A 26,559-nucleotide genomic window follows, 5' to 3' on the forward strand; every position below is an offset into this window, starting at 1 on the left:
AGAATGCTGCTGTTGAGCAGAAGAAATGATTAAGACAAAGTTTGAATGGAATAAGACTACACATTCAGTGCCAAAATTACAAATGACCACCTCTTCCCTTCTCTCATGACTTCTATTTTGTACTCAACCAGTACAGAGTATTTTGTAGTTTTGTATTAAGACACAACTCCTACTTCCTCCAGGAAACTACTTTGGGGCCCTGTTGATCTCCTTCCTTTAGCCTCCTAACAAACCTAGGACTTATAATTTCGACTGTGTGTATGTGCGTGTGTGTTTGTGTGTGTGTTTACAGAATCTCTGGTATCTCCAGTGAGAACAGAGTGAGCCTCACCCTTTCCTCATGACTAAGTCCAGAGAATGTGAGGTGAAGGAGTTCTGTGACTTTTTAACTTGAGTAGTATTCCACTCACTGTCCACAAGGCTTGGGTTACACTGTCTGCATCACTGATTACAGTAACACTGTGTGTGTGTGTATACATACAAACAACCATATTGCCACAAATGCATACTAGAAAGCAGGGCCTTACCTTCTCTGAACTGTTACAATGCCTAGCCCAGTGTACTCTGGTAATAGTGACTTCATGGAGTTTTGTACACACACCCATGTGAGAAAGGATACAAGCTAAGCTACTCATCCACACCTCATGAAACCTATGGGAGCTGGTCCTGAACCATGGTTCATTTATGAATACAGAAGCCCCAATTAATTAAATTAACTTGGTCTCCCAATCCATGATCTTGAGTTTTAATTGATAAGTATAAAATAGACACACTTGAAAATTTTTGCATTCACATCGCACCACCAGTACATGGCCTTTTCCATTAATGTCCACATTGACCAACCTTTCATACTATGTGTGCTTCTTACAAGAAATTAAAAGCAGAGCCTGCCCCTTTGTTACACAGCACAGAAGCTTTACTGTATAGTTTCAGAGTCTCTGGTATCTCCAGTAGGAACAGAGTGGGCCTCACCCTCTCCTCATGACTAAGTCCAGATAATTTGAGGTGAAAGTTTGATGACTTTTTAACTTTAGTATTCCACTCATTGTTCACAAATGCTTGGGTTACACTGCCTGCGTCACTAATTAAAAGTGAGGTAACCTGGTATAAGCTGTGCCCAACCCAATATTCGAGAACATTTAGTGAGCACTTTAAAATCAGGCTGTATTACTAAACATCCCCAGCTTCCAAAGTTCAGAAGTGTGGTGGGCCTAATCATTTTCCAAAATGGAATCTTAAGATCTCCAGCTGCCCTCTTCACTGCCAAGTATGAAAAACAAATCCTGACTTTTAACGCTAAAATTCGCAACTGACTTCTGAGGACATCTAATGGCAGCTGTTTTCCAGCGACGGGAACAGATTACATGGATGCATCTTCCAACACCCTGTGACAAAGAGGTGCAGTGATTCATCACCAAGCCTCTAAAGTGCAAGGCACATAGGCTTTACAAGAATGATCTGTGTTCAAACTCTGTGTGCCACTTGTTAGTTGTGTGAGCTTAACCAAATCTCTGTGAGCCTGTTTTCTCATCTACTGAATGGGAGCACCACCACCTTGTTCACAAGGTTGTAAAAGCTGTACATAATATACATAAAGACCCTTGGCATATTGCCTCAATATAGTAGATAATAAAAGTTAGCCATTATTATTTTTATTCTCTTAAGAGTTTAAATCGACTAAAGAGTCTGATTTTAAATTGAATCTTCTCAGACCGAGTCATCCAGAACTAGAATTAACATATGTATATTCTGTCTGTAAGGCTGTTAAATGCCTGTAGAGGTTACTTAGAGGGTTAGAAAGATTAGAACCCTGAAGTGGAAGGACGTTGTCCCTGCTCCCACTCTTACACCTGTAGCACGTGCACGCGTGCACACAATCACACCCCCCAGGCTAAACTTGTATGCCCATTTGTGTATGTCTCCAATGTTACTTGATGAAAATGCCTGTAGTCCTTCAACAGGCTGCAGGTGGTCAGAGAAGAAAGAAAGAAAGTGCCTGTAGTCTTAATCGTTTTCAGAAATTTAAGATGCGAAAGCGAAGCCCCAGGTAACTATCTGTACTCCATTAGAAGAGAAAGCAAGGGAGAAGGGGCTGCTACACATTCTTGTTGTTAGCAATATAATGGCTCCCACGTGCTGGGATCCCAGTCTGATGAGAAGAAATGACACGAAGGTCATGGATGGACCTCACTGTCCACTGTGAAAGCTCCTGCAGCACCTTTAGGCCCCACAGCTTCTTCTCAAAGAGACCACCATCTCCAAAACTAAAAGGCATCCCATCAGCCTCATTGCGGGGAATCTTGTATTCCAGGAGTATCATTAACTCCTCTATCTGGTATGCAAAGGCAGCAACTTGGAGAAGAAGGGTATGTATAGCTTGATGGAAGTCACCTTTGGTTGGGGTAAAATGCACCTGCTGGTCTTCTAAAAGCCTGGCCAACAAAACATGGAAGGTACGATAAGCTTGAAGGTTCTCTTGGAGTCGCTCTGCCTCGGTCAGCTCACTCCACTGATCAGTGCTTGCCACTGGCACCCCATCCACAGAATCCAGGTTGATGTTCTCGTTCAGGCCCTGATGCTTCACCTGGCCGAGGATACAGGAAAACACCACATCTTCTGTAATCACCCCAATGTCCTTAAATCACTCCTAAATTTCATACAAAATCTCACCCACCTCTCTGGCCAAGGATCCAAGCTGTAAAGTAAATAATAGGTCTACAGTAGGAACTCTTCATTTGAGCTCCATGACTGCGCTTTAGAAAGACCCAGTACTCCCTGAAATTGAGTACCTATGGATTTTTCTTGGAAGAATGTTCAGATTTCATTGAGTTCTAAGGTTTGAAAACTGATTTAGAAGAATTTCTCCTTCTCACTTCAAACTTTCTAACTGGAATATTTTAATCATATTAAAGTTTAAGTATTTTTAAACATACTTGTAGACACTGGCCACAACTAGGAAGCCCTGGAATATAACCATTGTAGAATTTCTCTAACTTCCCTCTCCCCATTGAGCACTCCCAGAGAGTGTGAATTCTGTCTGGTGAGGCTGTACAAAGATAAATCAGTTCTCAGAGAGCCTAAATTCAAAACTCTCCACAGGGGCTGGAGTATTTCCACAGCATATCTTAGGTGGAAATTGATGGGGATCCCCCGGCTATTGGAAGACAAATCTGGAACTCCACAGTTAGCTCAAGAATTCGACACTTCCACAAGTCTCCAATGAATCTTCTAGGAGATCCTTTTGATAGCTTACCTTTCTCTTTAGACGTACTCTACTTTTGATGCAGAATACTAAAAGGTGGGTGGCTAATGCTATATAAGAGAAATTGGTAGGATTTACAAATTCCTCCCACGTTCATAGTACTCTATCCCATAAACCTTTCATTTACATAGCTGAAAAATTCAGAACAATGGCTATGAAGAACCCAGACGGCCCATGGCTAATCTGTTCTAGTAGTATTCAGGATATATGCAAACCAATTTGGAGTAGCCTCCAAGACATATAAGCCAATCCTATCTAGAACCCCATATATATTTTCTCATTCAAGTAACATATCTCCTAAACAGCCTGAAGGAAGAAAATAAGGTCACATGGGTTTCCTCAAGGGAAGGGCCCATGTCAAATAACCTATATGAATGACTATATGATTAGAGCTTTCACAATTGGTAATGGAGCTGATGCATGATGGTAAGTTGCTGGATCAGAAAAGATGAAGGGAAAACAGATAACAGCAAAATAGGCAACTTACATAAGATTCCGTAAGAGCAGTCAGGTCTGAACGAATCTTCCTTGCTAGCCAGATAGAGCGGCTACAGAGGTCCCGACGGTGAGGGGTCAGCGGTGAATGCTCTGCGAAAGCCATCCCTTAGCTGTCCCAGGAAACAAGTGAGCTGGGTTTACTCCTGTCTACACTGGTCCAAATAAGAAATGTGACTCTCACAGACTAAACCCACTGCACATTCTCTACTAATGGGATTGTGTACCCCACCCCCACCCCCTGCCTGACTCAGAGGTGGTAGCAAATTCCTGGCTGTGGATTTTTGTGCCTGTGGAATGAAAGGGCCCTTTTTAATCAGACTTTTTTTTTCCCTTGCAGCGTCTGCCTCCATCTCTCTCCTCCACTCAGTACTTAGCACACTTGTTTCTACGTCATTGTTTTGCTTTTGCACTTAGCAACAAGGTCACTATCATACTAATCCTCATGGCACCCTTGCCTAATGTAATCTATCTCATACACACTTAGAATCAGTTCATTTTATTATCACTCTCCCTTATGCTTCCCATGTCTTTTTTCTCATAGGCTGGCGAAATGTTCATTCGATGAAATTATTATTGATACAGCTGCCATTTATTAAGCAACTACCATGGGTCAGACAGTGAGCTAAATACTTTAAAGCAATTCCATTTGATCTTCAGAATAATTCTGAGGTAAATGTTATTTCTCCCATATAATAAACTGAAACTTCAAGAAATAACTTTCACAAAATCAAGTAACGAGGCTTGAATTTAAATAGAAGTCTGATTCTACAGTTGTTTCTCCCACTGACTTTCCAATTTCATTTTCTGTTTAGCTAGTTTACATTTTGTTCAAGAAACAAAGGTTGCGTCAAGGAAGTCCTTTAAAAACATAGCATTTTTTCACTCCCATCCTTAAGTACTTTTAAAGATAATTTAATTTAAACGTAAAAATCAAGCAAGGGAGCATCTCTTATTTCAATCATGGTGCCTTCCTGGTAGCTACAGAGGAGGAGGAAGGTACTATTTAGGCCTGTTCTCTTCCAAAGAACAGGAAACACCCAATGCTAACTTGGTAACATTTCTAAAGCAGTCTCACTCAAGTGACAACATGCTTTCCTTTTTTTCTCCCCTACCCAGTCATACCACATGCTTCTTAAAATAAGAGAATGAGCTGGACTTTGAAATGACAGTATAAGAGTTAAAAGGTACTTGGAGAGTTGTCATTCTATTGCATTTAACTTAGAGAATGATGCTTATTGGGTAAGGGCTAAAGATTTCATCCCTAAATGAAAGAATTAGCTTTCATTATTTATATCACAGATACTGCCAATAAGCTGAAACACATACTATCTTAGAAGCAAATTTATAAAAGTAAACAATAAATGGGAGATGTAAGAAAGCAGCCTGGGGCAGCTACAACAGTATGGCTTTTAAGAAGGCAGAAGGATTGTAGTTTTCTCTTTTTCAAAACAAAAACCAGTACTTGATACAAATATTCGATTTTGAGAAGTAGTATTGATATTAAACGCTATCAAGGTTTTGTCATTATCAGGGTAAAATTAACCTCACATAATCCTTAATGTTCCATCTACTAGGTTAATATGGCCAGTTTTCCTAGGAAGAATTTGTCAAAACATCAAGATTTCCAAGTTTGCTGAATAACAGAATCATGTCATTTCAGCATTAGAAATCAAGAACTAAACAGTCAAAAATCAACCACCTGATTCTCAACAAAAGCAAACAACAATATGCCCCACACAACACCTGTTCTGAGAGCATCTGATTTGCTTAGCAGCATCACATGTTTCACCCCTAGGATAACTGTAACTCAGTACAATCAAGGAAGACAAGTTGCTTCCATGAAGACAACTTTTATTTTTCTTCTTTACATATTTATTTTTAATATGCCTTACCTAGATTAAGAGAAAACAAAGATTTGAAAAGCAAAGTATCCCTTTTATTATAATTTCTTTTTACATAACCTTTTCAACCTATATTCAGGTAACTACCTGTCTCTCCCATGAAAGGAGAAGGGTCCTGCACATTACAACAGGCAAAAAAGGCTTTTAGGAAATAAAATATTTTAAATTGATCCATTACATTTGTTCAATTTTCGAGTACACTGGAAAGTGGGAAAAACACAAAAGGAGAAAAAAATGGCATTTCCAACAACCAGACTATAATAATCTTATTTAGATTGGTAGTACACTCTTTATATTTTTTCCCCAAACAGGTACAAAGGAGGTTCAAGTGCTCTATGTGGATGCTAGTCTATACCTTAATGTTTTTATTTTACCCCCAGTACTCCCACGGCCATGGCCAGTGTTTGCCTAAACTCTCTGAAGCATATCAAGGAGTCTCAATTATGCAAAATAATCTTAGGCAACCACAAAGAAGAGGGATGCACATCTCCCAGAAATATTCAATAGTTGTATCTCAACTACAGTTTCAGAATTTAGAACCACCAATTCAAGATGGAAATATGCAGTGGGAAGAGTTATTAAAAAGGTAACAGAATTTGACTAAGAGTATGAAATATAGAACTTTAAGATTAAAAGAGCTCCCTGGAAGGACAATGAGGCATATGGAGCAGAAAGGAAAGCAGGGAAAGGGCTGAGATAGTTTAATTATACCAACTCTTTACTATGCAGCATCCCTTTATCGAAAGGAAAAATATAAAGTCCATAAAAAATATTTTGGTATTGCAAACTGCTGCAATAATTTATTGTAGGCAAATGATAGCTATGAAGAGGGCCGTTGATCCCTAAAAGAAAAAGTACAGCAAGTTTCTAATTAGTAAAACTAACTGGTTGTTTTTTTTGTGGGTAGAGTGGTATCAGGAGAATATACTTTCTCCCATCTCAGAAAGATTTTTAAAAATGCAGTTTGCTTTTGTGTAGGAGGCTAAAATATCTGATGACTAACCACTGCAAATGAAATTTACGGAAACAAAGGATAAGTGTGACGAAAAAGCTAAGTGTGGAATATAGATGATAGCTAGTCAGAAAGTATAAAAGGGACCTGAGAGTAGGACAACTTTTTTGTAGATTCATCCAATCAATCTTGTATTTTCAAATCTACTCAATATACCAAAGTCTACTCCAAACCATGTTGGCAGGAAAGCATATTCTACATTCCTTCTATCTTTATGCCATTTTCTATCCCCATATTATGGAGAAATGGCAAATCTGCAACACTCTGAAAAGAAACAATAGCACATTTGAGACTGGTGATTGTAGGTGTCTCACTCCCTATTCCCTGGCATCTCAAATGCTAACAGTAATGGGTATAAAGTAAGCCTCTTTCAGAAATGACATTTTGTTACTCTTCTTTTTGGGAAAAAAGAATTTTTAAAAAAAATTGATAAACCATGTTTGTGAAAACAAACTTTTTTTTTTCCCAGCAAAACGTCATTCTTTGCAATAGCCATCACGCATTTCTGACAATAAACAATGAATAGTGTAAGCTTTCGATTCTAGCTTTTGAGGCACACAGGATAGGAATTACTCTTTACCTGAAGATGAGCCAAAACAGGATTTGGGGCTTTTGGCGATATGACCTTGTACAAAAACACTACCTCTTCTCTCCAGTGAACAGCAATAAGCAGTCCATGCCCCAACACAATCTCTATCCCTAGGAAATTGTGATTCCCAGAATTTTAGGTGAAAGTCAAAGCAATTATTATATAGGATTATTAACTTTGGCTATTGAAGTTTTTCCTCTTCTGAAGTGTTACTAAAGGGGAAAGAGAGTTTAATTTGACTTAAAATTTTAGGACTCATAGACTTTGTTCCTTCACTAACAGCAGTGTCCTTCACTAACAGGGAGCTGGAATGAACTGATGATAAAAAGCAAAGCAAAAAACAAAAAGCGAGGAGCCAGAGATGGGCCCCAAGGGAAATGTAAGGAAATGGTAGGGGCAAAAAAGAGAAAAGAAATAAATTCACAAGAAACAATCTTCTATCTATAACTTAGATTCTGAACAACCCTCCTCATCCTCTCAAAATTCCTAAGTCTCGACGCTCTAAAAATCTCAAAGAGCATACTAGTTACCACGAACCTAACATTCTTCCCTAAAAAGGCTTCCAAAAAAGCACTAGGCTATTGTAGTGATTTTGTTAGTGCTGAGGACCAGCTTTCTTTAAAGGCCACTAGAGAGCTATGATTTCAGAGGCTGGCTGTGCTTCTTCAACCCTATGTCTTGCCTTCAAAGTACCTGTTATGGAAGGGATCCCATGTCAAAATAATCTAATCTCTCTCTCCCAGCCCCACAAAATATAGCAACAAAGACTCCAAAAAGAAAAAAAAAAAAAAATCAGACTTTGTTAATAAATAAGGAATCTCAGGTTCCACAACACAAAAACACACATGTTCAAAGTGCAAATTTCTGCCATTAGCCTGGGACTTTTCTCGTCGCCTCACTGATACAGAGCCCTGTCTTACAGTCGAAGAGACTGTATAGAAGGCAGCCCTCTCCCTATTGGGAGCCTGCTTCCAAGCAAGTGAGCACCATTGAGAGCCATATGGAGGTTTGGGAGGGGGACTGAGATGCTGGGATCAAAGAGGAGGGGCGTGGTCCCCATATATCCTTCCTTTCTGAAACCCAGTGGGGAATAAAGGAAGAGGGGATGAGAGATGTGTGCTGTTTTAACAGCTCACCCTGCTAAGGGGCCCTAAAGTGCCAAGTCAAGCTGCCAGCCTCCAGAGATTAGAATTCTATGGTATTTGAAGATAAGTGTGCCGCAGGGGGTAGGAGCCAGAACCATAGGGCAGCAGTAGAGGAGGAGAAGGGATTTAGAAGACAGTAATATACTATTAAAAGTTAAAAGCTGATCCAGAGCACATCAGAGTTACAGGTTGGAAAGGAGGATCTGCCGATGAGCAGGAAGTCTGCTGATGGCTGGAACCCAGTATGAGAATAACCCTCACTTTAAGAGCTGCTGCTGCTTCTTTTTTGTCTACCTTTCTGGTAAAGACAACATCAATTTTATAAGGGGAGCAATAGAAGGAGAACAGGGGATGGGGATTGGAAGGGGGTGCGTGTATGTATGTGTGTGCTGTGATCCACAATGGAAAGAGCAGGCCCTTCAGTTATTTCACTCGATTTTAAATGCTTTAGATTTTTTTTTTTGTCCTTTTTAACCTTTAAATACAAAGTCTGAGCTGTCCCATGCCCCAAGTCTTCCTGTCCACTAAGGTCCGGTAGAGTCTGAATCTTCAATCAGAACCTCTGTGGTAGCACCGAGTATATCTGAGTTCATAACCAGCCCTTCAGTGCCTCCACTGCTGCCGCTTCCCACAAAGATCTTCCCATCAGCCATCAGGCTCACCCGTTCTGTCCCACTGCAGTATGACTTTGACATCCCTTCAGCTTCTAGCAGTAGGCACTCTCCAGAGGTTGAGTTTCCCAAGGGCTCAGGAAGAAGAGGAAGACCCTGACCATCTGAAGGCTGCGTCAGGGACTCTGGGTTAGTGCCCAAGATATCTGTGCTGGTGATGAGGGCGCCTGCATTGGCAGCCAGAGCTTCTGCAATCAGCACCTCAGGGTGGCTTTTTGCCTTGTGTGCCACCACGCTGTCCTTCTTCTCAAATTTTTTGCCACAGATATTGCAAGAAAACTGGTAGAAGGAGTCTGCATCATGTTTCTTCATGTGCCAATTAAGAGATGCCTTTTGTCGACAAGTAAATCCACAGATCTCACATCTAAGGAGAGGAGAAAAGGAAATGGCTGATCCAACAGAGAAATAAAGAGTGCTCTTATTCAGGGTCAGGGTTAGAATTCAGAGCTCACATATACACATACATACACAATAATCAGTAACACACTTCTTTTGAAGGATTGGGAAATGTTACTAGATGGAAAACTTATCTGATTTTCTTCTGTTTGCTTGAAAAACAGAGGGAAACTAAGAAAAAGGCCACTAACTAATGCTCCCAATCAACATCCACTCATTTATTTGATGAAAGTAAACAGCAGTGGAAACTAAAATGTTTGTAAAGTGGCAAACCTTCAAGTAGGGCATATATCCTTCTCACCCAGATGTTCACCAGTAAATAATACTCACTGTAATGGCTTCTCGCCAGTGTGAATCATCCGGTGCACTGCCAGATTGTGGGAACTCTTGAAGGCCCGAGCACAATATTCACAGATATAATCCCTTTGATCTATGAAGAAAAATACTGTGGTTAGTGTTCTATTTAGACACCCTGTAAGTATTTTTCCTCCCTTACAGTAAGTAAGCAGATGATGGGGCAGGTAATTTAGAGTAAAAGCAATGCTATTTTCAATGTATAAACACTTTCGGTAAACAAAATTTAAAAAGGAAAAATATTGCTTTAAGAAAACATCCAAACACACAGTAGCATAAGGACCTGTTTAAACAACAACAACAACAAAAAACACAAACAAACAGAAAAACTAGATAAAAATATAAGAACTGGAATCCTCATCTCAATTTTACCACTAATCCAGGTCTTGGATACCAAGAGTTTAGCAAGTAAACAACTGTATTTTCCGTATATTTTATTCCTTAAAACAATTTTTTTCACAGACAATGAAAACTGAATGCTTACACAGAAAGAACTGGCATTCAAACAAAACAAAAACAAAACACAAGAACCTGGCACTATATAAAAGAAAACTGATCCAGAGGTAATCATATCCTGTTTCAGGTTTAAAAAATGTTACCCAAGATAAACAAACTTTTCTCAAGACTGGAGTTGCTGCTATGAAATGTATGTAAACAATACCTGTACTACTTTACCTTATTTTACTACCCATCTTCTGCACCTTTCAACTACCTCCCTTTGTCACTCACAACACCCTCCACCACACTACGCAGGATTTCTGATGAATGTGGTAACATGGTGTTCAATCTACGAGGTAAAGGAACATTGTACTTATTCATTTCTTTACCACGTGTTCGGGAAGCCTGCGCCCAAAGAGGTGCTCAATATATATATTTGTTGAATTAATGACCACTACATTTTCTACTCCTTTTGCTTCAAATTACCAGAATTAATCAGAATGAAAACATGATTTTAAGTTAAAAGGTGAACAACATTCAGCCGGGCGCGGTGGCTCACGCCTGTAATGCCAGCACTTTGGGAGGCCGAGGCGGGCGGATCACGAGGTCGGGAGATCGAGACCATCCTGGCTAACACAGTGAAACCCCGTCTCTACTAAAAATACAAAAAATCAGCCGGGCGTGGTGGCGGGCGCCTGTAGTCCCAGCTACTCAGGAGGCTGAGGCAGGAGAACGGCGGTGTGAACCTGGGAGGTGGAGCTTGCAGTGAGCCGAGATCACGCCACTGTACTCCAGCCTGGGTGACAGAGCAAGACTCCGTCTCAAAAAAAAAAAAGAAAAAAAAAGGTGAACAACATTCAATTTAATCCTATACTCCTTTCTAAACAGCTTACAGATCACCTGGATAGCTTATTAAATGTATATGCTGATTCAGCAGGTCTGAAGCAGGGCCTGAGATTCTGTATCTCTAATAAGAACCCAAGTGATGTCAATGCTGGCTGGTCTGTGTTCCATACTTTATATAGCAAGGTCTAAAAATGCACAGTTCTAACTTAGGAAACTCTTAGTATCTCCCAGGTCATGTCCACATTTCCAGTTCCATAGCAGGACAAACCTGTGTGGGGCATCTATTTGCTAAATAAATTAATTTGCAAAAAAAAGTCTGTATACACTAATTTGCAAAAGGAGAACTAACACCATAAATTGTATTAACCAAATATAAATATTTGAAATGTACTGAATTTATAAAACAGTTTTTCATAGGCTTGTGATATTTAACTAAAACAATCTAAAGTGCTTGTCAGAAATGACTTTTCTATGGCAAAAAACAGTATTAACAGGAAGCAGAAGGAAGACAGAAATTGCAGTACCTATCAAGAAACAGAAATAACTGTTACTTGTGGAAATAACTCTGAAGAAACATGGTAAAAGAAAACTGTAGACTTTGGAGTGGTCAAGTTCAATCCTGGTATTGTGAAAAAGTCTACCATGTGCCAGGCTCTGTGTAGTCAATAGCATTTTATGTTATCTCATTTCATCCTTACAATAACTGATACTGGTATCCTTAATACACAGAGAAGGAAAAGTGAAAAGAGAAGTGAAGTAACTTGCCTACAGTAAATGAAGGAGATAATACATCTATCAGTATGACCTCGGGCAGGAGACATAATTCTACAACTAGAATTCCTAGACTTACTCTCCAAGATTGTTGAGAAGGTAATGTGTCATTATCAAGTGTCTGGCACATACTCAGTGGTATGCACCTAATTTGTTCCTATTAGCTACACTGCACTGAGACGGTCAGTGGTTACAAATAAATTGAATTTGAGTCTATTCTATAATACATATTGCAGACACTCAGCATCTCTTTTTGACAGTTCCTATGGGAGGTTACATGCAAATTCAATAGCTAGCTTTCACAGTTTCAATAGCAGCAGAGTATTATGCTTCTAAAAACTAGCTATGTGACCATGGGCAGGTTACTTAATCCTGCAAAGCTTCTAGTTCCTTAGCTATAAAAGAAGATCAATATAAACAAATTTAGTGGTGTTGAACAGACTGATTAGCAATAATGTACATAAAGTATTTAGTCCACAGTTGATACAGAATGCTCAGTAAAAGATCATTATCCTGGTCATAGAAGTTCAAGAAGTCAAAGGATAAAAATTCAAAAGTCCTAGTTTGTCCATCCCTTGGAAAATTTGTCTTACTACATTTTATTTTCACACCTTTTCCCCACACACTTGACTATAGAATCTTTTAAGATTTATGTTAGAAAAACATTATCATTACCAACATGCAAAAAAAAAAAAAAAACCCACAGTGCAATTAATTACCTACTTGATAAACACATTTTAAAAGTACCTGTATGATGTTTGGCATGTCGCAGAAGTTGCTTCTGGAGCCTGAAGAGTCGTCCACAAGAGGGATGGGGACATACGTATTTCTTCTTCAGCAAATGCTGGTATTTAATGTGGTGCTAAAACAAGAGAAAGTGAAAGGGGAGAAAAAAATAAATAAATCAAGGCTTCCTGAAAGTACTGAAAGAAAACCAAATACTTAGATTTCGCACATGGATAGTGAGGGAGTATAATAAAATGGCTAAGAACACAGGCTATGGAAATATACAGACCTGGTTTCCAATCTGGGTCTGTCATTCACCAGCATTTGTAATCTTAGGAGATAAATATTTCAAGCTCCAGTTCCCATTTGTAAAATGGAGATAACAATAACCATCTCAAAGTGTTGTTATGGGGTAAGAGATTAATATATTGTACCGTGCTTTAAAGCAGCAAATGGCACACAGCAGAGGAGGAGCAGCTATTGTTATAACTGAACCACAATCCATAAGTAAGGCCTTAGTGTCAAATTATATTTGTTGCTAAAGATCAAACAGGTATTTCCTAAGCAGTATTTCACTTTCATGTTTCCTGCCGGACCCAAATGTAAGTGGTACCTTTACTCATCAAAAATAATAATAATCTACTCAAAAAAAATAAAAACAAAACCTGAATTAAAAGTCTTTTATTCATTCTACACAGTATCCAAGAAGTCACAGGTTTGAGTTCTAATTTTACTTTTTTTCTAAATTGTGGTAAAATAAAATCTGTTACTCTGTGTCTTGGAATGTTGTTACAGTCATCTCATATCAGAAGTATTTACACCACATTGGGAATTACTGTAATATTGAAAGATTCCAAGGAAAGTCCTCTATTTGGGTTCAGATTCTTAGTCACCATTTTTCATTTTTTGTTTTTTTAAACAGAAGATGCTATGAGTTTGGATGTGTTCACCACAGTTCATGTGTTGGAAACTTAATCCCCAATGTGATAGTGTTGGAAGGCAGGACCTAATGGGAGGTGCTTAGGTCTTAAGGGCTCTACCCTTATATAAATGGGTTGATATTATCATTGGAGTGGATTTGTTACAAAAGCAAGTTCAATCTATTCTTGCCCTTCCTTAACTTCCGTAACTTAACCATGGGCTGACACAGTTAAAAGGCCCTTGTGAGATGTGGGCACCATGCTCTTGGACTTTCCAGTCTCCAGAACCACAAGATAATAAATAAATGTATGTTCTCTGTAAATTACCCAGTCTCAGGTACTCTATTATAGCAGCACAAATGGACTAATAATGATTAACCCATTTATGCCAGAGGTTGCAAATGTTTTTTGTGAAAAATCAGACCTTGGTGATGACCTTGAGCAGTAGGATATAAATAACTTGCCCAAGCTTAGCATTCTAATAATGGAACACTAGGCATAAATGGGTTAAAGTCATTTTATGTTTAAAGAAAGACTTTTCTTGACATTATATGTCAATGATAAAGCCTACATAAGCCAATAAATTAAAGTCTCCTGGTGCAAGAACAAGTAATGGAACACAACCAGAAAGGCTCTTATATAACAACTTCACTGACCTGCAAATAGCGAGGGTGGGCAAGGACAGTTCCACATCCTTCCATCTCACAACGGACATACTGGATTGGAGGCTTTTTTCTATTATCAAAACGCAGAAGAAAAGTTAGCAAAACAAAAGTGGCACTCTGCACAGTGGCCTTTGACTCAAACTGTGCTATAGAGAATAGCTATTTTATAGTAGGAAGAATTAAAATCTCTTCACTACTATATAGATTACACAGAATTTGTATTAGAAGTAGCCAAGAATTAGCAAATATTTGACGGAATTAAAAAGTAACACAAATAAACTAATAACACCCCAAAAGGTAAAGTATTAAGATTGTTGGAAATTTCAAGATCTTACAATGAAAATAAGATAATACCTGTGCATCTAGGATATTAGTGAAGTTGCTTTCGTGAAATTTTTGAATGGCCATTCCTGCAGGATTATCGTGAAGTCTAAATATGTAAGTAAAGTGCCTGGTATTGGAATAAGGTGCAAAACAGTAGGGGTAAAAATTCCTCACCTCCTTTTGGGTAACCGTGGACTTTTGTCATCTTTTCGTCTTCTTCCTCTCCTGTAATTGAAGACAGGGTAACAGTAGACACATTCTGAATCAAAACTTACAGAGTGAAGGCTGGCTGAAGACACACACACACACACACACACACACACACACGGTCAAAGAACAAGTGGCAAAGGATAACCAAGAATACATAAAGTCAAAGACATATCTGGCAAATCAAGCAAGATTTTACTCTGACGTAATTTCACTTTCAAATCAGTCTGTAAGACAGATTAAATATATACCTCCATAAACCATGCAATACTATGAAAGACTTAGATAAATCTCAATGTGTTACTTTTAGAGTTGCTACCATGTATCATCTAAAAGCCCTGAGAATAAAACATACTTTCTCCTTGCAATAGAACTAAAAAAATCTAAACATTTTTTACCAAGAGTCTCTCCAGTGAAATTCAGCTGCTTGAGGCCAAATTTTTTTAAGTTAAAAAATACATATTTTGAAGCATGTGTATGTCAACATCCTTCCTCACATTCCCACTCTATTTTCCACTAGTGGTTTCAAAATCTGTTAGATTTCCATTTTTAATAATAATTGTCTACTCACTTCCTCGGAGGTTCCTCATCCTCTCTAATTTCATTCTCCTCTTCTTTCACCTCCACCTCTACTTCCACTTTAATTTCCTTTTTCTCCTTCTCTTCTTTTACCTTCCCTGATTTTCTCCGTGGCTTTGGGGTTTCCCTGAAAACACAAATGCATTTCAACACTAGGCAAAAGATCTTTTCAAAGAAGACTATGACAACAAATTAAAGCTTAGAGTTATCACTGATTTGTTATAAAACTACTCTCCTCAGTTCATGAAATGTGATTTCTTACCAATCATCCTCACATGCGTAGTAATGATCTAAATATATGTATAAGATGTTCATGGACTGAACCCTCCCCAGACTAAAGATGACTGTAAATCAAATCTCACTATAATTGTAAAGAGAAATGAGACAATAAGTTAAAAAAATTCTAAGTATTCAGGCTACTCATGATACCTTGTTGAGATAAAACATGCAGACTCATAAAAACTTATATATAATCAAAATAAAGTTCTACAAATGGGAGAGACGATTATATCAGGGTATGGTAAGATGTTAGACTTACAACAGAAGTGCATAATTACTCATTTAAAATTAATTCTACACTCATTAGTTTGGCAATAACAAAATAAAAGCATTCAACCATGTTTTCCTACTTATATTTCATTGACATGTCTGGAGTAAAATCTGAGACATGCCTTTCTAAGTGGGGTTTGTAGGTCTCATCTCTTGGGTCATCTTTGAATGGTATCTCCTCTTCACTGATTAACATCTCTTCTTCCTCCTCCTCTTCCTCTTCACTACTAAAAATAAGTAAATAGAAATGAGACATTCTGATTTTAAGGATCATGTCTGAGGAGATTTTATTTGGTAATTTATTACGAGGTAGCCAAAAACTGATAAAATCACCCAGCATTTTCATCCTAATGACCTAATTGGACTGAAATCTAGCGGCTTTATCACAAAGAATAATAATTGAAACTAAAAAGACATAAATCCTAGATAAAGACAGGGTGATGACAACTCAATGGCATTAAAAGTTAAGAAACAACTGACTTTGTAATACTGTCTGGTGATCTGCTGTATCAAAAGACCTATTAACAGATAAATCACAACACACAAGATTCCAATGAAATCTCAAATCCTTGGCCAAAACACCCATATTTCACATTAGTTCCTACCATGGAATAAGTCCAAACACATAAGGTACTCAAGACATGATTTCTAAGTTATGTAAGCAGATTACATGGTTTAAGTTCTAATTAAGCTCAACATGGAATCTAAATGCAGTATCAAAACTGACGTTAATTTCTCTTACAGCTCAAAATTGTTTCAAATGGAAGCAACTTCTGAATCATTTAATGTCACTATGTTATTTCCCCAAAGGTTTAAAAATGAAATATTAACATTTTTTTACCTAATGCCACCTGGAGACTGATGCTCTTCTCCAACATCTAGAAAAACAAAGACAAAACAAAATTTTATTAGTGTAGATATAAGATATTTTCTCTCTGCAGTCAAGAAATGCAAATCAAATTACTGCATGGCGTAATTACACAAAAGCAGAGTATCTGCAAATTGTTCAAAGAAATATTACCTACACCATCACACCTGCCCCTGACAGTTAAGCTGTTAATGCAAATGTTCAACATTACATTTAAAATATAACAGCAACTAGTTAGTAAACACCATATTCTAGCTGCACTGTACCATAATCAAGTTGGTCTGTATTTGGTTCTGACTTGCAAATGAGTTGCAATGAACCAGTCTTGGACCGAGAGCTTCGGGTGTTCTCTGTATCACGATGGCGAGAAACAGATGTCCTACTACTACGCCAGCCCCGGCTAGGTCTAGATGCAGCAATGGAAACTTCCTGAGGGAGGGCAGAATCGTCGTCTTCCTCTTTTTCTTCCTTGGGATCTAAATAAAAAGACATACCATTCTCTTTAAGTTTACGGTTAACCAATAAGCATCCCTGTATGTCTACTAATTGTAAATACAGTTACTTGAGGATAAATTAAGTATTTTCAAAGGAAAAAGAACCTAAGACTTTTATTGAAATAATAAAAAAGAAGAAAATTAGATAACTTACCCTTAATGTCACTATGCTAAATAAATTATTTCATGTTGCAAAGTAGTAATTTTATACTGCCTTATCTTCTAAAAAATGCAATGTTAACTATGCAAAATACACTTAATTGGATTCATGAAATTCTACCTTTTAGATCTAAGTTAAAAGAAACTAAATTAATTGGTCCCAAAAAGATGACCAGAACTACAGAGGCACCAAAAAGAACGAACCATAGATCTAGATGTTATTTACAATCAAACAAGTCTATAACAAATTACTGAAGAGGAATTCCTAACAGGAGTACTTTTCACTCTAATCAAGAGTTTTTCCTAAAACCACACTGTAAATTTGAACTAATCTATAAAGCAATTGAATGGTAAAGTCCAGCTCTGGTGCTATTCTGTTTCAGTTGTCCTATAAGACACTGTGTACAGGAGAACACACAAAATCTGTTATTGTTATCCTATATTTTGTCATGTTTTAAGGGGTGAATGAAGTATGGTAGGTCATCCTCTCTTGAGCCGTAAGTAATAAAAAGTTAACCTCAGAAACTGGCTTTCATACCTGCAGTAGCGAATTACTTAGACCTATATAAAAAAAAAAGTACATTAGAAGTGAGCCCATTTTAACAATAGAAGATTATTTAATAAACTTAGAATGGGAAAGGGCCAATAATAAAACACAATTTCAAGTCATAAGATACACATAAAAACAATTTTCACACCATACACAAAGTCTAACAACCCAATAGAAAAATAGGAACTAACAGGCCGGGCACAGTGGCTCATGCCTGTAATCCTAGCACTTTGGGTGGCCGAGGTAGGCAGATCACAAGGTCAGGAGTTCATGACCAGCCTGGCCAACATGGTGAAACCCCGTCCCTACCGAAGATAGAAAAATTAGCCAGGCATGGTGGTGCACACCTGTAATCCCAGCTTCTGGGGAGGCTGAGGCAGGAGAATTGCTTGAACCCGGGAGGCAGAAGTTGCAGTGAGCTGAGATTGCGCCACTGCACTCCAGCCTTGGCAAAACAGCAAGACTCCGTCAAAAAAAAAAAAAAAAAAAAGGAAAGGAAAAAAAGAAAAGAAAAGAAAAATAGGAACGAAAAACAAAAACAAAAGCTCAATCCACTCAGAACAAGAGAGACTCAAATGAAAACAATAGCAAGACACCATTTTTCATGTATCATACTGGGGATGATCATATTTGACAACATACTCTAACACACAGATGATAATGTATTAGCAAAGCCTCCATGCAGAACAATTTGACAATATACATCAAAATTATAAATGTATACACCTTTCCACATGATGTTCAACTACTAGAAATTTATCCTACAAAATTACAATCATACTTATAAATGACTAATGTATAGCACTGTTTTTAAGTAGTAGAAGAGTAGAAAACTAAACTTTCAAAGAGGGATTGGTTTCACAAATAATTGTGTACATATGTAAGAGATATATATGTAAGATATATACAAATATATAACTTATGAAACCAATCCCCCTTTGAACGTTTAGTTTTCTACTCTTCTACTACTTAAAAACAGTGCTATACATTAGTCATTACAGTATGTGTGAGTGTGTGTGTGTGTATATATATATCTTACATACTACAACATTTCTGGAAGGAGATACAAGAAATTCACAAGTACTGGTTACTTTCAGAGAAGGTCCAAAAATATGTGTAGTAATTTCACCTTTAAGTATATGTCCTAGAAATATAAACTACCACATGGAGGTTAACTGTAGCATGTTTATAATAGCAAAGAACAGAAACAACCTAACCCTCTGTCGAAGATAAAGTGCTTAAATAAACCATGATACCTTCCTATGATGGAATACTAAATAGAGGTAGGTTTCTGTTAAAAATGACATGGAATTATCAGCAAAAATATTGTTAAATGTATAAAAAAGACACAAAACTATATATACAGTATGGCAACATTTTTGCTTAACATTAAAAAATAGTTTACTATGGAGCAATGTGGTGACTATAGGCTACTTTAGCTTCAACTATACTGAAAGTTTTATGAGAATATACTGAAGTAATGAAATTAGTTTGAAACACAGAGATACATAGCAGTGTGAACAGTTCTAAACAACCATCAAAATCAGTTGTGCATTTCCTTTTAGCTGCCTTTTCCATTCATTATTGCATCACCCTCCTATCTGAGCTATTTTAATAGAAAAAATAAAATTAAAAAAAACATTAATAGAGGTGAAAATACCTTAAACACCATTCAGTCTAAGCACAATCCATTAAGTTTTACCCATAAAGTATCTAGAAGACCAAAGAAGAAGCTTATTCAAAATCACAAGGTTAGCTAAGGACACCTAGATTTAGAAATCATATTTTGAAATTAATAATGAAGGACTTTTACAAGTAAGTCATGACTACTTTTAAAACAATTTCATCAAAGAGAACAATTCAACACCATCTATGAAGTATTACAACATTTAATAATAGAAACATCTTTTTTTTCCTTAACACAACTGTACTGAGTTGGACTTTGAACCCACTCCATAACCTCCTGTCCTCAACAAAGCTCTTTTCTTCTTCATGATGAAAGGATGGTATGCCCACAACTTCCTATACTGTGGATTTTATACTCATTGGATAAATGATGCCAATTTGATAACAATAGCTTACCATTATAAATAAAGCATAATAGCCTATCTTATTCTTATTGACTACTACTGCCCCCATCACCTAAAAATCTAGTCTTTAAAAAAAAAAAAACCACTCTGTCAGAGATGACAGCAAAAATGTCCCTCCACAGAAATAAACACGTACCATGAACAAAAACTGTCAGAATCAACTTTGTGGAAACTATGGACAATAGTTAAAGGTTATAAAAGCCCAGGGAGCACTGAATCAAGAAAAACGTGAGTGAAGACGTTTAGGGACATCTGTCAAATCGCTTGATGAATATAAGCTAAAGGACCAGAGCCTTCAGAGACCACAGAGACCGAAGTAGGAGCTAAACTTTAGGTACTCATGGACATAAAGATGGCAACAACAGAAACTGGAGATTACTGGGGGGGAGGTTGAAAAACTATTGGGTACTATGCTCAGTACCTGTGTGATGGGATCATTTGTACCCCAAATCTCGTATCATACAATATGCCCCAGTAACAAACCTGCACATGTACCCCCGAATCTAAAATAAAAGTTGTAAAAAAAAAAAAATGTTTAAAGAACTAAAGAAAATCAGAGCTAAAGAAAAGCATTAACAAAGTACTAAAGGAAATCAGAAGAATTATGTCTCAATGAAAACAGAATATCAATAAAAAGATAACTATAAAAAGAAACCAAGAGAGGCCAGGTACAGTGGTTCACACCTGTAATCCCAGCACTCTGGGAGGCCAAGGCAGGCGGATCACCTGAGGTCAGGGGTTCGAGATCAACCTGGACAACATGGTGAAACCCTGCCTCTACCAAAAACACAAAAATTAGCTGGGTATAGCAGCGTGTCCCTGCAATCCCAGCTACTTGGGAGGCTGAGGTAGGAGAATCACTTGAACCCAGGAGGTGGAGGTTGCAGTGAGCCAAGATAATACCATTGCACTCCAGCATGGGCAACAAGAGCGAAACTCCATCTCAAAAAAAAAAAAAAAAAAAAAAAAAGGAAAGTAGCTAAGGGAAAAAAATTCTGGAGCTGAGAAGTATAATAACTGAAATCAAAAATTCACTGCAGACTTAAAAAAGAAGAATCAGTGAACTTTAAGCTAGGCCAACAGAGATGATCCAGTATGAATATAAAGAAAAAAAGAATAAAGAAAAATAAAGCCCAGCAGATCGTTTAGACAACCATTAAGCATGTCAAGAGATGCATAATAAGATCTGCAGAAGGAGAGGAGAAAATGAACAGAAAGAATATTTGAAAAACTACTGGGGAAAAAAAGTCTATACAAACAAGAACTTTACCTAACTCCTAGGAGGATAAATGAAAGAGATCCGCCCCCAGACACATGATTATCAATTGGTAGAAAGACAAATACAAAGAACCATAAAAACAGCAAGAAGTAACTCATCAGCAACAAGGAATGCTCAACAAGACTAACAGCCTATTTCTCATCAGAAACCATGGAAGTTAGAGGGCAGTGTGGTAACAAAGTGATGAAAAGAAAAAAAAAAAATCGTCAAGCAAGAATTCTATAGCTGCCGGAACTATTCTTTAAAAACGAAGTTCATGAAATTAAGACATTACCTGAAAATCAAAAACAGCTTATCACTAGTAGATCTGCCCTATAAAAAATGCCACCAGGAATCCTCTAAGATGAAATTAAAGGACACTAGAGAGCACTGAAAGCCATAAATTAAAATACTGGCAAAGGTAATTACGGAGGCAAAAATACAGCATTATACTTTTGCTTTGTAACTCCTTTTTCTCCCTACATGATTTGAAAGACAAATGTATAAAATAACAATTATAAATTTATGTTAATGGGCATTTGACATCAAAACATACACTTTGCAACAATAACATAAATGGTGAGGCACAGAATGGTACAGAGCAGAGATACGTTCCCTACTGAAGCTAAATTGGCATTAAACTAGATAAAGTTTGAAGTACTAAATGCAATCCCCAGGTAACCACTAAGAAAATAAAAATACACAGAAAATGAAAAGAGACAATGGTACACTGCTACGTATCTGCAACACAAAGAAGGAAATACAAAGAAAATAAAGATCAAAATAAAAGATATTAAGACAGGTAGAAAACACAAAGCAAAATGGTAGGCCATTCTTATCAGTAATTTAAATATATATAAACTGTGGAATTAAAAGGTACATATTAGCAGACTGGATAAACAAAAAAATACAACCAATCTACAGTCTGTCTACAAGAAACTCAGGTTAGACCTGGGTGTCCAATCTTTTGGCTTCTCTGGGCCACATTGGAAGAAGATGACATGTCATGGGCCACACATAAAATACACTAATGATAGCTGATAAGATAAAAAAATTTTAAAAAGATCTCATAATGTGTAAGACAGTTTACAATTTTGTGTTGGGACACATTCAAAGCCCTCCTGAGCCACATTCAGACTGCGGGATATAGATTAGATAAGTTTGCTTTAGATCCAAAGACACAAACAGGTTCAAAGTAAAAGAATGGATTAAGATATTACACGCGAAAAGTAAGAAAGAGAGAGCTGAAATAATGTATTAGTCTATCAGGGCTGCTCTACCAAATCACAACAAACTGGGATGTCTTAACAGAAATCTATTTTCCCATACCTCTGGAGGATAAAAGTCCAAAATCAACACAGTAACAGACCACATTCCCTCTGAGACTCTGGGAAGAATCATTCCTTGCCTCTTCCTAGCTTTTGGTGGTGGTCAACAACTTGGCTTATAGCTGCTAACTTCAATTCTATCTCCATCATCACATGGTGCTTCCTCCTGTCCCATGTGTCTCGCTTATTCTTATAAGGACATCAGTCATAGTGGATTAGGGTCCATTCTAATACAGAATAACTCCATCATAACTTGATTACATCTGCAAAGATTCTATTTCCAAGTAAGTTCATATTCACAGGTACTAAGCGCTAGGACCTCAACACATTTTTGGGGGGATAAAATTCAACCCATAGTGGTCTGCACCTTCTGGTTCCCTAAAATTTATGTCCTTCCAACGTGCAAAAGACATTCACCTAATCCCAACCTCCCAGAATCTTAACCCATTCCAGTATCATCTCTAAATCCAAAACAATCCCTAAAAATCATCAACTCAAAAGGGATCAAATCTCATCATCCAGATCAGCTATGAATGAGACTCGGGGTATGGTCCACTCTAGAGCAAAATTCTTCTCCCTCTATGGAGCTGATTCCAAAAAACAATGGTGGGACAGTTATAGATTAGGTATCTCCATATTAAAAGGAAGAAAAGAGAAGGGGGGGAAAAGGGTCAGGGGTCCCAGGTTAGTCCAAAACCTAGCAAACAGCATTAGACTTTTAGGCCTAAGAATAAGCTTTTGTGGATAATGATTTGTACTCTGAGCCCACTGGGGAAATAGCCCCGCCATCGTGGCTCCAGGAAGTCTAATACATACAGGACCCAGCATTTGCAGCTCTACCCTCAGCATCATTCTTCTTTAATTCCATTTTGTCTCTGTCCCATTCAGTCCAGCCTGGCAGTGTTTCTGCTGTTACAACATTCTCAAAAACTTTGTCAGTCTTTCATGAAATTCAGGGGGTCGAAGCCATCAAATGAGGGTCCTCCACAGATCTTTCCTGAAAAATTGCATGTCTATTCTGGGAATTGCTGAGATGGCTGATTTGATCCACAAGTTGTATACCAAGTCTCTTTAGAGAATAGCTGTCCAGTTACAGCCTTGGTCCTGTACCACAATACACTATCTGGACGACTAAAAAGTTTCCAAATTATCAAGTGCTGACTCCTTTTTGCTAAACAATTCATTCCTCAATTTATATCTTTCCTCTCACATACTAGTATACAAACAAGAAGAAACAAAGTTTTATCTTCTACACATTGCCTGTAAATCTCAGCTAAATATCCAAGTTCATTGCTTAACCAATGATAGAACACAATTCAGTCAAGTTCTCTGCAACTTTATAACAAGGATCACCTTTTCTCCACTGTACAACAACATGTTAATCATTTCCTTCTAAGGCCTCATCAGACTGTCTTTAATGCTCATATTTCTGTTGACCATCTCTTCAAGGCAATCTAGACTCTCCTCTCCTCTTTTCTTTTTGAGACAGAGTTTCACTCTTGCTGCCCAGGTTGGAGTGCAACAGCGCAATCTTGGCTCACCGCAACCATCGCCTCCCAGGTTCAAGCAATTCTCCTGCCTCAGCCTTCCCAGTATAGCTGGGATTACAGGCATGCGCCACACCTCAAAATACTCCAAGACAATATCCATTACCCAATCCCAAAGCTATGCCAACATTTTTAGGTACTTTTTTACAGCCCACTTCCAAAACCAAAATGTGTTAGTTTCCTAGGACTGCCATAACAAATTACCACAAAAGGCTATTTACTACAGAGACCCTATTTCTCAACGTTCCATTCACAGGTACCTGAGTTAAGACTTCAACATTTTTTGAGGAAAGCAATTTAACTCATAAGGGTGGCCCTACTAGTATCAGGCAAAATGCACTTCAACAACTGTTACAAAACACAAAGAACATTATACATTAATGAGAGGGTCAATCAATCTAGAAAATAAATATAAACCTATACATAGCTAACATAGGCCCTCTCTCCCTCTCAAGATATATCAACACATAAGATATATACCAAAGATGTACAGAATTGAAGAGAAACAAGTAATACCACAATCACAAAAATGGAGACATCAGTACCCCACTTTCAATAACAGAACCAAACACCAGTCAAAAGAAGTTTGATAAGGAAATACAGAACTCAAGCAATATTAAAAAATCAGCCATATAAGGACTAGACATAATATTAACAAACAAACATTGGGCTAGGCACAGTGGCTCACACCTGTAATCCCAACACTTTGGGAGGCTGAGGCAGGCAGATCACCTGAGGTCGGGAGTTCGAGACTAGCCTGGCCAACATGGCGAAACCCTGTCTCTACTAAGAATACAAAAATTAGCCGGGCGTGGTGGCGTGTGCCTGTAGTCCCAGTTACTCGAGGAGGCTGAGGCAGGAGAATTGCTTGAACCCAGGAGGTGGAGGTTGCAGTGAGCCAAGATCACATCGCTGCACTCCAGCCTGGGTGACAGAGCAAAACTCCATCTCGGGGGCGGGGCAGGGGGAATCAGACATATTGAAGTCTCAATAACTTTCAAAAATGACTGCAGTCATATAAAGTACGTTCTCTGACCACAATGGAATGAAACTAGAACTCAATATCAGAAGGAAAACTAGAAAACTCATACTTAGAGATGACTGAAAATGAAAACAAAATATCCCAAAACCTAGGGGATGCAGTGAAAGCAGTTCTCAAGAGGAAAATTTCTAGATATAAATGCCTACATTAAAATAGAAAAAGAAAATTGCATGCCTGAGTCAATAACCTAACATCATCCTCATAAGAGCTAGGAAAAAAGGGGCAGAGTAAACCCAAAGCTAGCAGAATAAAGTAAATAAGTTAGTTATTTGCAAGATAACAAAATCAACAAACTTTTGGTTAATAAGAGAAGACCCAAATTACTAAAACCAGAAATGAAAATGGGACACTACCACTGAAATAAACAAGAAAACACAATGAACAATCGTATGCCAACAAATGACATAGATAAAAGCAACAACTTCTTAGGCACACACAAGTTACCAAAAACAATTCAATAAGAAATGGAAAAGACGAACATACCTTTAACAAGTAGACAACTGAGTCAGTAAACAAAAAGCTCCCAATAAAAAGGCCAGAGGCCTCTAGATGGTTTCATTGTTGGATTCTACCACACATTTAAAGAATTAACTCCAGTCTTTCTCAAACTCTTTTAAAAAATAGAAGATGGAACACTTCCCAACTCATCCTATAAACACACCATTATTCTGACACCAAAGCCAGACAAAGACACCACAAAAAACCATAAGCCAATATCCCCTGCAAACCAAATATAGCATCATTAAGAAGATTAAACACTATGATCAGTTGAGACAGGTCCCAGGATTATGAAGGTGGTTCGACATACAAAAATATATGTAATGTGCCACATTAATAGAATAAAGGGAGGAAAAAACACACCATCATCTCAATTGATGTAGGAAAAAAATCCGACAAAATTAAACTTTCCTGATAAGAACACACAAAAAAAACTGGGAATAGAATTGAACTTCCTCAACTTGACAAAGAACACCTACAAAACCCCCAGAGCTCACATCATTCGCAGTGGCAAGAGACAAAGCTCTCCTGCTAAGGTCAGGAACAAGACAAAGATGCCCTCATTCTTCACTTCCACTCAACATTGTACTGGAAGTTTCAGCCAAGCAATTAGTCAAGGAAAAAAAAAAAAAAAAAAAAAGCAACCAAAGTGAAAAGGAAGAAGTAAAACTGTATCTCTACTTGCAGATGAAAAGACCTTACATATAGAAAATTCTAAAGAATTTTCACAAAAGAAAACTGTTAAACGTAATACACAAATTCAAAGTGCCAGAATATAAGACCAATACATAACATTCATTGTTTTAAGTATATGAGCAAGGAACAAAAAGGAAATTAAGAAAATGATTACCTTTACAATAGAATAAAAAGGA

General features: G+C 37.7%; 2 protein-coding genes across 2 annotated transcripts in view; both read right to left on the reverse strand.

Annotated features, from left to right (window-relative positions):
- Nucleotides 1-903: 903 nt before the first annotated feature.
- Nucleotides 904-4,137, reverse strand: CNTF (ciliary neurotrophic factor). Its single transcript, XM_011968432.1, has 2 exons — nucleotides 3,750-4,137; nucleotides 904-2,584 (listed from the first exon to the last, which is right to left on the reverse strand). Exons 1-2 carry the CDS (start codon nucleotides 3,861-3,863, stop codon nucleotides 2,096-2,098), a joined length of 603 nt encoding a protein of 200 aa, XP_011823822.1. The 5' UTR covers nucleotides 3,864-4,137; the 3' UTR covers nucleotides 904-2,095.
- Nucleotides 4,138-5,594: 1,457 nt separating this feature from the next.
- The window catches only part of ZFP91 (ZFP91 zinc finger protein), a 46,592-nt gene continuing 25,627 nt past the window's right edge, over nucleotides 5,595-26,559 (reverse strand). The window contains exons 3-11 of the mRNA XM_011968431.1: nucleotides 16,988-17,197; nucleotides 16,695-16,731; nucleotides 15,976-16,080; nucleotides 15,297-15,431; nucleotides 14,693-14,743; nucleotides 14,186-14,264; nucleotides 12,631-12,745; nucleotides 9,805-9,904; nucleotides 5,595-9,442 (exon numbers count right to left, since the gene is read on the reverse strand). Of these exons, the coding sequence (XP_011823821.1) occupies nucleotides 8,932-9,442; nucleotides 9,805-9,904; nucleotides 12,631-12,745; nucleotides 14,186-14,264; nucleotides 14,693-14,743; nucleotides 15,297-15,431; nucleotides 15,976-16,080; nucleotides 16,695-16,731; nucleotides 16,988-17,197 (1,343 nt within the window). The 3' untranslated portion in view covers nucleotides 5,595-8,931. The remainder of the gene's footprint in view (nucleotides 9,443-9,804; nucleotides 9,905-12,630; nucleotides 12,746-14,185; nucleotides 14,265-14,692; nucleotides 14,744-15,296; nucleotides 15,432-15,975; nucleotides 16,081-16,694; nucleotides 16,732-16,987; nucleotides 17,198-26,559) is intronic.

This window comes from Mandrillus leucophaeus, unplaced genomic scaffold (assembly GCF_000951045.1).
Source record: "Mandrillus leucophaeus isolate KB7577 unplaced genomic scaffold, Mleu.le_1.0 Scaffold842, whole genome shotgun sequence".
NCBI lineage: Eukaryota > Metazoa > Chordata > Mammalia > Primates > Cercopithecidae > Mandrillus > Mandrillus leucophaeus.

What these genes read in the sequence shown, in the direction of transcription:
- CNTF (XM_011968432.1), bottom strand. Translation starts at nt 3,863, where the DNA reads ATGGCTTTCGCAGAGCATTCACCGCTGACCCCTCACCGTCGGGACCTC. An exon ending in CTGCTCTTACGGAATCTTAT is followed by an intron (nt 2,585 to 3,749) that starts GTAAGTTGCCTA and finishes ATCCTCGGCCAG; the next exon opens with GTGAAGCATCAGGGCCTGAA.